General features: G+C 58.1%; 1 protein-coding gene across 1 annotated transcript in view; it reads left to right on the top strand.

Annotated features, from left to right (window-relative positions):
* The window catches only part of ARHGEF17 (Rho guanine nucleotide exchange factor 17), a gene marked incomplete at its 5' end in the record, with an annotated part of 55,776 nt that overhangs the window by 29,949 nt on the left and 13,258 nt on the right, over positions 1-12,569 (top strand). The window contains 6 exons of the mRNA XM_004708919.2: positions 7,353-7,430; positions 9,769-9,951; positions 11,177-11,293; positions 11,482-11,574; positions 11,758-11,934; positions 12,383-12,433. Of these exons, the coding sequence (XP_004708976.1) occupies positions 7,353-7,430; positions 9,769-9,951; positions 11,177-11,293; positions 11,482-11,574; positions 11,758-11,934; positions 12,383-12,433 (699 nt within the window). The remainder of the gene's footprint in view (positions 1-7,352; positions 7,431-9,768; positions 9,952-11,176; positions 11,294-11,481; positions 11,575-11,757; positions 11,935-12,382; positions 12,434-12,569) is intronic.

Raw genomic sequence — 12,569 nt, 5'->3', positions numbered from 1 at the left:
ACCTGCACTTCACAACCGGCACTGCACTTGTCTTTCCTCCTTCGCTGCCTGTGTGGAAAGTAGACTGAGGTGTCCAAGCAGGCAGGAGCCTCTTCTGCCCCGGAACCCTCCAGCACAGCGCTTGGCATCTCATAAGGGCTCAGTAAATATTTGTTGAGCTGGTCATCAAAGGGCTACATCAAGATCTGATTCACTACGTGTCTCTCAAACAGTGTCTCTGTGGATCCATTCACTATTCATCGTCTTTCTGCTCATCCATACCTTTATCACATAGCCTGCAGTGCCTTAAAGAATGGTCTCGTGAGTTACCACCCTGGGTTCTAATAGCCTTTGCAATGGCTACGTAGTACTGTACTCACAGACAGAATTCACGTTTGAAGAGTTTATTACGGAAGTTAACAAGTGGTCGTGTCAGTGAGAAATGCTCAGGTGTGTGTTGTTTATCAGGACTTGTTCTAAAGCGCTGTGAAGTCTGCTAACAAAGGGCATACCACCCTGCTTATCAAACCGCCACCCAAAGGCATTCGGCTTCAGCTCCCCGTCAAACCCAGCCCCCTGAATTAAGTGTCCAGAGCCTCTGTACTCCGGTAAGCCTCAGCCCAAAGGCACTCAGCTTCAAGTCTGTGAGTCAGCAAGTCCAACTTCCGGAATTAAGCGCCAGAGGCACCCCAATCTCCAAGCCAGCCTCCTGCACAAAAGCACTCATCTGAACTTGCTCCGTGGGTCGGGAAGTCCATCACTCTGTTCCATGGTTTCTGGTTCTGCTGCTGCTCCTTTGGTGGTATAACTTAACTGGATCCAGGGAGTTCACTGCACAGGGATCTCGGATCCAGAGGACAGACTCCGTTCCTGGCTCTTGCTGGTCCTGAGATCCCACCTCCTGCTTCTCATTTTATACACAGCAGGATGCCACTCCAGGGAGTCCTGTTTGCAGTCACTCACAGGTGAATCCTATCCTCTCTTCCCCCACCTTCTTACCAGACCCATGCTGGGAAAGGCCGTTTGGAGGGAGTTAGAGACTTGGGCTAGAAGAGCTACGTTAAATCATTCACTGCCCTGCATGGTCATCCACCAGCATTTCATTCTTCCAGCGCTGTTTTCACATAGGCAATGTCCCCCTGCTTATCCAGTTCTCATCACTCATCACCCTGCTGACTCAACACCCCATGAGGACTAAGTCATGCCAAATGGGCAGTGTCCAGAGGCAGGTGGTCTTGGTGGGGTGCTTAGCAGGCGGTGTGTCCAGAGGTAGACAGGACTTCCCTTAGAGATGCTTCGCTGTCAGCAGACTGAGCAGAGGTAGGGTGTCTGGGCAGAGGTAGGGTGGCCATCGGGTGTGGTCCCACCACAGAGCTGGGGTGCGTGTATATGTGTGTGATGCCCTTCTGGCAGAACTCCTTTTCCTCCCCCATCCCCGAACCAGGGAGGGGGGCCGCAGTGGGGGGAGAGAGTGTGTGTGTTGGGGTAGGCGGGGTATGAGGACTTCATGTATCCGACAACTGTTCTACACAGACACTACAGATACTCAAAAGGAGAAGGCATCGCTGGCTGCAGCAGGAGCTCAGAGGAACACTAGAAGCCCATCTGCCCAGGGATGCCCCTGGCATACATGGTGCCCCAGTACCCCCAGCTGCCCTCACCCCGAAGAGCTCTGGTGTCTGCGCTACTGTGGGGCAGTCCTTGGGGCCCTCTGATTCAGGAGTTCTATGCGCCTGTTCCTTCTCTCAGCTTCCCTTTCCTACCATCATTACCTCTGCCCCCCCTCCTCCCACCCCAGCCCCCAAATGACAGAGGCTGCCCCTTGTTGCCATAACAACAGCCTGGGATCTAATTAGCATTCCTTAATGAAGAAGAAGCAGCCGCCACCAAGCCTTTGGCACCAGGCTCCACCCCTGTCCCTGGCAGAACCTTTGGATGAACTCTGCCTTCCCGGTACCCACATGTCTCAGGATCTCTTGACCTTGGGCCCTTGTTGAAGTCTGTCTCCTCTGGGAAGCCCACCCTGACTGCCCACCCTACCCAGGTAGAGGTGACCCCTTCCGCTGAGCCTTATGAGAGGATCCCTTGGAGGCTAGCTAAGGAGGGTCTTTCTCCGCAGCACATGGGCCCACTGAGGGGGAATGAGGGAGGGAGCAATGCCCCCACCACCACCCTGCGCAGTAGATCACAGCCTGAGAGTCAGACTGGGAAGCAGGACTCTGAGAGAAAGCCAAAGGCTTCCATATGGACTGCAATCGAGCGATGGGCCAGGGCTGGTGCTGGTTCTCTGGGTACTGTTGGCTGGCCTCGCCCGTGTCTGTCCCGCCTGTCCACACCCTCACCCCAGTGACTGCTCCACATGCCCTGAGAAGGGAAGAGGAGGCTCACACCCCACCCCCAGGGTCCTTCAGGTAGTGGGCGCAAGAGTGGTAAGCGGTGCATGGATTTCTTGGTCCAAACTGAGGACAGAAAAGGACAAAGTCCCCCACTCTCTCCTGGGGGACCTTTGCTTCTGGCCCCCAGGCAGTGGCTCCCTGGTGCAGCCCCTGGGAGCCGGCCCACCTCTTGTCGGTGATGTCCCAGCTCTTGGATCGGCTGCCCTGTGGACCCGCTCTGAGTTCCCGGTGTCTGTACATCCCTCCTTTGAGGGCATTCTGTGTGGGAGCTAAAATGTTCATGTTGGTTGTTTGTGAGTCTGGTCAGCATGTGACTACAACAAAGATCCAATTCATTCCTCAGCTACCGAAAATGTCAGTGTTGCCAGCATCCACACCTGCCCCCAAAGGAGGGGCAACTCCTACTGTGTGCAGAGGGCGTCAGCTTACAGAGGGGTCCAGGGCCCTGCCCTGCAGTCTGGGAGGGGAGGAGCATTTGCCTGAAGGACAATCACAAACTGACAAGGACAACTGAGAACTTTTGAGAGCACAGAGCAGAGGCACTTGACTGGCGGGGGTCAGGAGGGGCTTCCTGCAGGAGGCGGCATCTGAGCTGAGGCTGTTCCCAGGGGAAAGGACAGGGCCCTGAGGCTGGAGCAAGTGTCTCTACCAGAAAGTCCCCAGGGAGTGCAGGTTTGGGGAGAGGGCATGTGAAGGGAGCCATGGTGCCCTAGACACCCCAGGTGGAGCAGAGAGCTGGTACAAAATGAGGAGGACTCCCCACCTCAGTCCTACGTACGTGGAATTTGGGGAAGTGGGCCCTGAGGGTCCTGGTTGGAGTTACTCTAGGTCTGGGGGGTCGGGGGTATGTGTGTGTGTCTGAGCCCCACCTCAGTCCCTGACAGAAACCCCAAGAGAAAGCACAGTGATGGGTGGTGTTGGCACCCTCAAGGTGGCCCTCACTCGTAGTGACCCTGTGTGGCAGTAGAACAACGGCAGCCTGCCGTCTTCCCTGGAGCAAACCCCCAGGTCTTCTGCAGAGCCTCTGGGTGGGTTTAAACTGCCCACCTTTCTGCTGCTGGGTGTGTGCCAGTCTGCCAACAGGGTCTCTGGGTGTGTTGACCTGCACCAGACCGGGTCTCTGTGTGCAGACCTGGTCAGTTCCGAGTGCCAGGGTCAGGTCTGTATGGGACTATGTGAGTGTGTGCACCTGGGTCAGGGGCACGTGTATATCCGTGAGTATTCACATCAAAGCCGCAGCAGGTGTCCACATATGTGTGGGAATGTGTGTATCCTGCGTGTGGATGCGCCTCTGTCACCTCGCTGAGGACGTGGGCTCAGTGTGTGCCCACGCTGGGTACAGGTGTGTACGGAGGACAGTGCATGTGGCCGCGTGTACTTGGCCTTGGACAAGGATGTGCACCCGTTTGTGGCCTCTGAAGGGTCCCGCAGCAGTCACCGCGGCGGCGCAGGGAAAGGCGGTGTTGAGGTCCACCGGCAGGCAGCTTGCTGCTGGGAGATGGGGCTGCGCTGGGAAGGCGGGCAAGGTAGGGGGGAGCCGAGGGCGGGAACACCCCCCGGCAGCGCGCGCGCCGCCGCCGGGCTCGCTGGTTGCACTCGCTGCGCGGAGGAGGTATCTGCGTCGTCGCCGCCACGCTAGGATCAGCAGTGGGACCACGGCCTGGGAACGCCGCCGCGGCCGGGCTGAGCCTCGGGAAGGGAGAAAGCCCGCCGACCCGCGTCGGGCCGGCCGCATGCTGCAGATGGTGAAGACCCTGGCCCAGTTCACCATCGCCCTGGAAGAGATGCGCGATCTGGGCCCAGCCGCTGCCACCGGGGAGCCCGCCGGGAGCGGCGGCGCCGACCCCGCCGAGGAACCTGGGGAGGCCCAGGTACAGAGGGGGAGGGGCTCGGGACCCGGCCCTGGATCAGCCACACCCACACACTGGCCGAGCCTCTGGGGGAGAGGGGAGGGGGAGTTGTGCGGAGCTCTGGTGTGGCTGGCAGCCTGGCGGTAGGATGCTGACGTTTGGTGCCACCAGAATGCCAGCCCGGGTTGGCCCAAGGGCTGGCAACCGCAGCCGGGGGTGGGTGGGGGGTGGGGGAGGCTGCCCTCTGAACCAAGGCCTGCCGGCTCTCGGCTGGTCACCCACAGCAGGGCGAAGGAAGAGGCAGCCCCCAGAGATCTTGCTCTCCCTTGCGGGCCTCTCGCCTCCGCCATACCTGCCAGGCCTGGAAGGTGCACTGCAGCTGCAGTGGGACTGACAGAGTAATGGGTGATGCCCCCATTCCGGGCTCCGCGTGTGCTCCCTGTGGGGGAGGGGGGCTTCGGGCTGCCGGGGCCCTTTGTGCTTCTCTAGGCCCGGACTCTTGTTTGCTCAGCTCTCTGGCTCCGTGGGGCCTGCCTGCGGTGTTACCGAGTCTCCCCACACAGCCTGGGGCTCCGCGGATCGCTTCTTAGCCCCAGTGTTTGATTCCCTGGGGTGGGGTGTCTCAGCCTATGCATAGGGCCATGTCTCTCTCTCCATGCTGTGTCTCTTGTGTTCTCAGTCTTGGGATCATGATGCCCCAGTCACCCTGGAGGCCCTGGCTCCCCCGTGTAGCCCCTTCTCTGCATACCTCAGGGTGCTGGGTAGTGAAGGTCTCAAAATTGGACTGGTGAGGGAGGTGGGGGCAGAGTGGGTACCGCAAGGCCTCCAGACATACCCTGCCTGGAACAGGTGGGTCTGCCGACCTAGTGAACAGCTGTGATGGCTGGCTGCCTCAGCCCTGCAGCCAGGAGCTCTGTGCAGGGGCAGGGTGGCAGGGTGGCCCACCCACCGCCACTCTCTTCACCTGACAGTTGAGTGACAGCCCACTGTGCTTTTCATGCTGTTTCGACATCAGCCACCCTGTGTTACCTCCCAGTCATCAGATCCAGCAGCAGCCCTGCCTCCTTCTGGAAGCCTCCCTAACCACAATCCTCAGTGTACCCGACTGGGCCTGCCAGGGAGTGTGGGTGGAAGACAGGTGCTGCAGAGCCCAGGTGCCTGCCTGGCGTGGATTAAGAAAAGGTGCCGTGGACCCACCCCATCTCCTTGCTTTCACAGTGTGGGCAGAGGAGCTACTAGTTTCAGTTCCCAGAAGAGGAGGCGCAAACTTAGGGTGGCTAGGGGTGACAGCCCCCCCCCCCCCCCCCCCCCCCCCCATGGCCAGGAAGAGCAGAGCCAAGGACCCTGTGGCCCGAAACTACCCGGTCATGCTGGGACTCCGCGATGCACATGAGACAGTTGAAGAGACTCAGGTGACCTCAGTCAGGTCCTGTCACCTTCCCAACTCCTGCCGCCTCATCTGAGATGGCACCGGTGTGGCAGAGCTAGGAATGTGAGGCTAAAGCGAGGCCAGTCTGGGAAATGCAGTGGTGTCTCCTGGAGAGGGGGCCGAGGGGGAGGCTTGGACCTTTCCTTGGGGGGCTCTTCCAGCCCTCGATGGTTTTCTAAGCACCCCAGCCCGTGGCAGGCCCAGGTATGACTCCCGAGGCCTGAGGTCCGAGGGAAGGGGCCTGAGGTGGGCATATCATATTGGGAGCAGAGCCGTGAGCAGTAGCTGAGTCTGGCTTGCCCGCTAGGCCTGGGGCCTCTGGTCTCCAGGAGACTGCCAAGTCCCACTTAGCAGGCCCTGGCTCTGGACACAGCAGTGGCTAGGAAAGCCTCATTAGTTGAGTCTCCCAGGGTGCCCAGGGTGAGGACTGGCAGGGTGGCCCAGACACAGACACCACCTTAGCATCAGCTCGTGCAGAGTACCTGGGCCTTGATGCCTGGAACCCGAGGCCGGGTCAGGACCAGAGAGATGCTCAGGCCAGGCTGAGGCCTGGGACAGGAAGTGGAGAGGGGAGAGTAAACCCCGAAAATCGGGCCTCATTTACTCCAGGCTTTCGGGCAGGTGCCATCTGGGAAGGCTGCCTGGGTGAGGGGTGGGCCAGAACCAGTGGGGCTGGTGAGGAAGGGCTGTCAAACCCCCCCTCCCCCAGGACAGGGGTTTGTTTCTCTGTCTGGCATGAGCTTCCTGTCTCTGAGGGTGGGGACAGCCTCTGGGGGACTCGAAGTCAGATCATCACACTGTAGTCCCCTGACTACACACTCAGCCCTCAGTCCACGTCCCCAGTGAGTCCCCACCAATGCCCCCGTGGGCCTCTGCTCCTAGGGACTCGTGTCTATGTGCAGGGTACACACACACACCGTCACGGATGTGCCTCCCCTCTGATCATCACTGGTTCTCGTTCCACCGGATGGAGGCAGCAGTACTAGGGCTCTGGCCTCAGCTCTGGTGACAGGTTAAGTGACTTTGCTTCTCATCCTGGAGATGGGGAAAAACACTCATCACACTTATCACACGTTGGGAGGACCAACTCATGGCTGTATGATGCTAAGGGGAGAACAGAGCTTAGCACACTCTTGGGCCCGGTCAACTTTTTTTTTTTTACAAGAGACTTGGGACCCAGGCCTGCTGCAGTGTGGCTGAGCCCTGACTGACATTGTGTGGCTGTGGGACCTTCTGCACTGACTTCACTTTGCTGGGCCACAGTGGCCTCTTCTCTAATGAGGGTGACAGATGGTATGAGCCAACCACGTGGGGCATGTCCCCAAAGTGCCAAGCCTGAGGTGGGGCTCCAGAGCTAACAGTTGGAGTAGGGGTAATGTGGGACCATTCGTCTATGCAGATGTGGGGGCTGTTGGGGATGGTTGTTTTTTTATGTCTTAATGATCCTCTTTAGAAACCCAGCATGGAGGTGAAGAAGTAAACCTATTTCTTCTGGTGGCGGAGATGCAGAGGAAGGGCACTGCCAGCAGGGGGACCACTTGAGCCAAGGCCTGTCTAGGGCACATTGCGGAACAGCCAGGAGCCGTGGGTGGCAGGAGGGCGTATGGGCCGACTTTCTAGGGCCCATGTGACTTTGGGTAGTATGGTGCCATGAGAAGGAGGCACTGCTCACGCACCATCTGCCCCCTGTCTCTCCAGGACATGCGGAAGCATGTGACGATGACCCTGCTGGACACGGAACAGTCCTATGTGGAGTCGCTACGAACCCTGATGCAGGTGAGGCTTGTGGCCAGCCCAGGTCCAGGAGACCTTTAGGAGGGTGGCAACAAGGAGGCCCAGGCCAAAGGGGAAGAGCACGGCCTCGCGGGTGCCTGCCCCAGAGGAGGAGGAGGTGGCACCCTCCAGAGCAAGTCGTTGTTAGGAGCCATCAAGTCACTTCCGATGCACAGTGATCATGCATGCAACAGTTCATAACACCTGCGCCAGCCCCGCACGTGTTTTATGTTTGGCCCATTTTTGCAGCCACTGTTTCAACCCATCTTGTCAGGGGTCTTCCTCTTTTCCATGGCCCCTCCGCTTTACCAAGCATGATGTCCTTCTCCTGGGACTAATCCCTCCTGACATGTCCAAAGTACATGAGATCAAGTCTCTCCATCCTTGCCTCTAAGGAGCACTCGGGCTGTGCTGTCTCCAAGGTCAACCGGTTGGCTGTTTTGGCAGTCAGTGGTACTTTTAAGATTCTTTGCCAGCACCCTCATCCAAATGCGTCGGTTCTTCTTCAGTCTTCTGGACTCAGTGTCCAACTTCCACATGCAGACGAGGCCATTGAAAATGCCATGCTTGGAGTCAGGTGCAACTTCGTCCTCCAAGTAACATCCTTGCTCTCCAACCCTTTAACGAGGTGTCTTGGGCATCAGCTTTACCCAGGGCATTGTGTCCTGGACTGCTGCTTCCAGGAGTCTTGATTGTGGGTCCCAGGAGGATGAAATCTTTGACAAGTTCAGTCTTTACTCTGTTTATCTTGATGTTTCTTAACCGTTGGTCTAGTTGTGAGGGTTTGGGTTTTCTTTACATTGAGTTTTAATACACATTGAACACTGCAGTCCTTGATCTTTATCAATAAGTGCTTCAGGACCTTCGCACTTTCCAGCAAGCAAGGTTGTGTTATTGCACACTGAGGGATGTTCATAGCCTTCCTCCAACCCTGATGCTGCATTCTTCTTCATATAATCTAGCTTCTCGGATTATTTGCTCAGCATACAGACTCTTTTATGGTGAGAGGCTACAACCCTGACACGCACCTTCCCTGAATTTAAACCATACACTATTCCCTTGTTCTGTTCACACAACTGCCTTGTGACCCATGTTCAGGTTCTGCAGGAGCACCATGAAGCGTTGTGGAATTCCCATTTTTCTCAAGGCTGTCCATGGTTGGTTTTGACCACACAGTCGAATACCTTTGCACAGTGAAGCACAAGTAAACATCTTCTGGCATTCTCTGCATTCAGCCAACATCCGTGTGACATCAGCAATGCTATCCTTGTTCCAAATCTTCTGCATCTGGCCTGAAGCTCCCTGCCAAGGTACTGCTGCATCTTTGTTGGATGATCCTCATCAAAGGTTCACTGGCGGTTGACACCAGTGATACGGTTCTGTACTGTGCGCATTCTGTCGGTCGCCTTTCCTTGTCGTGCGCGCAGGTGGAGATTCCTCCCTCTTGCCCAGGTGCTGCCTTCCGGAGCGCTTGGCCTTGGTGAATGAGGGCGTGCCTTCAGGGCGTCTCCGGCTTGTGGAAACATTGCACCTGGGAGTCCATCCACTTCCGGAGCCTTGTTTTTGGCAAATGTCTTCCGTCCAGCTTGGACTTCTTCCTTCACGACCGTTAGCGCTTGATGATGTGCTTCCTGCCTCTTAAAACGATTGGACTTCCGCTTGTTCTCTTTTGATACAGTGCCTTTGTCTAGCCCCCATCTTCTCTGGTTGCTTCCCGCTTTGTTTAATATTCTACCCACAAAAGAATCTTTTAATTTTTCATCAGTTGAAAGAGCTGACAAAGTTTACGATGTGCTAAGCATGTTCTTCTTTTCCGGTTTTAAACTCTAGGTCTTTGCCCATGCCATGATAATACTTCACTTTGCCTTAATGGAGCTTAGTAAAGGCTAAATAAAGATAAGTAGGCTTCACAAAGCTTGTGGCGAAAATGCCATGATCATTTCATTCCATTTCCCACCACCCCTTTAAAGGCCCCTCATATTTGCTGAGTGAATCAGTGACAGTGGGTCTCCCAGGGGCCCCCATCTTCTTACTGTCTGTTCTCTTTCATTCATCCAACAAAGCGTCCTGAGCACTCCCCCAGCCCCTCCCACCCTCCACCCTCTTCAGTCTCTGGCAGCCCCTGGGCTGAACAGTGAGAGGCATGGAGATAGGCCTTCCCCTCCCCCTCCCTGAGCTCCTGGCAGGGAGAGCCGGGAGGCAGGGCACGGAGCACTGCAGGCTGGGTGACCCTGCGTGTCTTCACACGAGACTTGCAGGCAGGGGTGTCTGGTCACACCTGCACAGGTGAGGTGGGGGCCTCTCTCCGAGGCCACCTGCACTGACCCTGTGGGCCTCCCAGGGCTACATGCAGCCACTGAAGCAGCCGGAGAACTCCCTGCTGTGTGACCCCTCGCTGGTAGACGAGATCTTTGACCAGATCCCTGAGCTCCTGCAGCACCACGAGCAGTTCCTGGAGCAGGTGCGGCACTGTGTGCAGACCTGGCACGCCCAGCAGAAGGTGGGAGACCTGCTCGTGCAGTCGGTGAGTGGCCCTGCCCCAGGCAGAGGGGCTAGATGCTGCCGTGGACCCCACAACTGGGCACTGACTCTGATCCCAGGTCCACCTCAAAACCTCACTAGCCATTCCACTGGCCCCAGCCACTGGGTTGACCTGTACCTGGACACTGATCCTGACCCCAGGCCTTGATTGGCCCCAGTGGACCAGCCCTTGTTCCTGGTACTGACCCGACTGCTGGCACTGACCTTGGCCAAGGTCTCTACTAGATGCTGCTCCTGACCCCAACCCCTCTCTTGGCTGGGACAAAAGCACAATCATGAAAATCCTTCAGCAGAAAGTCCCCAAACTATTGATCTGTGTGGGCTGTGGTGTCTTCTCACGTGCTCTTACGATGTGGAGTAGCACCGGGAGTCGAGGAAGGTCCTCGGATGTCCCTACTGAAAGTGCTGTGACCAGAACTGTGGCCTGGAGGGGCGGAACCCCAGCGTGGACTGAGTACTGACACCTCCAGCTTGTCCCCAGCCCAGTGGGGAGGCAGGAGCAGTTGTACCTGCTAGAGGCAGGGAAGGGAGGGCCTCTGAGGCCAGAGAGACCAGAAACACCACCAAAGGTCAGCTGGCCCATCTGTGGTGCAGCTGAGCAGGAATCCAGCAGTCCTGACAGCCAGCAGGGCCTCTGACCAAGGGCGGTCCTCCTACTTAGTCTGCCAGTCGTCAGGTGGCCAGCAGGTACTAGCCGCCAGCCCCAAGCAGAGCTTTCCTGGGGCAGGTGGCAGCATCTACCTCCGGAGAGAGGCTAGACTCATCCTGGGGGCCAGGGGGCACTGGAGACCAGGCCCAGCCCTCAGCAAGGCAGAGTGCTTCCTGGGGCCCAGCCCTGAGGGCTACGTGCGATTGGATGGGAGCAGCACAGCCTGCTGGAGGGAATCGTCCGCGTGAAGGCCACTGGCCTGAAGGAGTCTGTCCGTCAGAGACAGTAAGCGGGGAGACCTCGCTGGAGGATGAGTCAGGAAACAGTATTGTCATGTTTTGTTACTTCTGTCTAGAATTTTCTGTGATTTTGTAGCAAGACTTTCTTACTTCCCCTCCTGTATGTGCCATATCCACGGGCACACACGCCTAATCACGCAGTCCCACGGACAGCCCAGACCCAGGAGCACGTGTCTGACTCCGTGGACACTGGAGACTCGCTAGCTACAGGGTGGGACAGTGTGGACGAGGGGGAGCCTCAGCATACCTCCTCCCCACAGTTCTCCAAGGACGTTCTGGTTGACATCTACTCGGCCTACATCGATAACTTCCTCAGTGCCAAGGACGCGGTGCGCATGGCCAAGGAGGCGAAGCCTGCCTTCCTCAAGTTCCTGGAGGTACCACGGGGCAGGGCGGGGAGGGGAGATGGGCGGCCCTTGCCCATGGGCCCTGGGAACCCCTGCTCATCCTAGCCCCAGCCAGTGGGTCAACCCGTGCCCTCAGGCTGAGCTGGCAGGGGCTGGAGGAGGCTGCCACCCTGCACACCCTCACCCCCAGTGCACATATTCTTCACTTCGGCTTTCAGCAAAGCATGCGAGAGAACAAGGAGAAGCAGGCGCTGTCGGACCTCATGATCAAGCCCGTGCAGCGGATCCCACGCTACGAACTGCTGGTGAAGGTGGGTGTGGGGCTGGGTGGGCCGGGCCTGGGGTGGGAGGTCCTCAGGTCCTGCTTGGTGGGTCTGCTCAGAAAGGAAGTCCTCTTTGATGCCTGCCCAGGGTCCCTCCTGGTGCAGCCATCTGGTGCCCAGGGCTGGGCTGGGGTGGCTTAGCAGTAAGTCTGGCCCCTTTTCCCACCACAGGACCTCCTGAAACACACGCCCGAGGACCACCCCGACCACCCGCTCCTGCTGGATGCGCAGCGGAACATCAAGCAGGTGGCCGAGCGCATCAACCAGGGCGTGCGGAGCGCTGAGGAGGCGGAGCGGCACGCGCGGGTGCTGCAGGAGATCGAGGCGCACATCGAGGGCATGGAGGATGTGCGTGCCTGGCCCCGGTGTCAGAGTCCGCGTCTGTGGTCCCCTGGGGCTGTGGCCACGGTCACATCTGTGGCCAGCTACCTTAGAGCCATGTGCCTACCCACGTGGTCACCTATGGTTGTGCCTATGGCTGCGTGCACATCTGTGGTGGCCTGTAGTCATGCCGTGTCCGTGTCTGCATCTGTGGTCCCCTGTAATCGTGGCCATGGCTGTCCGTTATCTGTGGTCCCGTGTCTGCAGTGCCCGTCTGTACCCAGGCCATTGTTCCCCCATCTGTCTGTCTGAACCCCTGCCTCTTCATGCCTGTCACCTGCCACATGTCCCACAGTCCGGTGGTGCGATATCCTGGGGGGATGGGGGAGGCTGCTTCTCCTGGCTCGGGCCCATGGGGTCTTTGGAGGGGAGCAATAACCAGCCATGAAGACACCTTGTCCTTCCTGCCCCGCAGCTCCAGGTCCCTCTGCGGCGGTTCCTGAGGCAGGAGATGGTCATCGAAGTGGTAAGAGCTGGCCCTTGCTTGCCTGTCTGTCCACACGTCTCATCCACACTGCCCACGGGTCTCCTGCCTTTCCACCCCAACAGCAGGCTCAAGCCAAGTCCCACCTTGGCTGGCCTTTGACTCTGGGAAGCCAGGG

The sequence above is a fragment of the Echinops telfairi genome, unplaced genomic scaffold (assembly GCF_000313985.2).
Source record: "Echinops telfairi isolate 266 unplaced genomic scaffold, ASM31398v2 ScPeMD7_1713;HRSCAF=2227, whole genome shotgun sequence".
NCBI lineage: Eukaryota > Metazoa > Chordata > Mammalia > Afrosoricida > Tenrecidae > Echinops > Echinops telfairi.
Note: the sequence above shows the minus strand (reverse complement) of the source record. Positions and strands in the feature narration are given on the sequence as shown.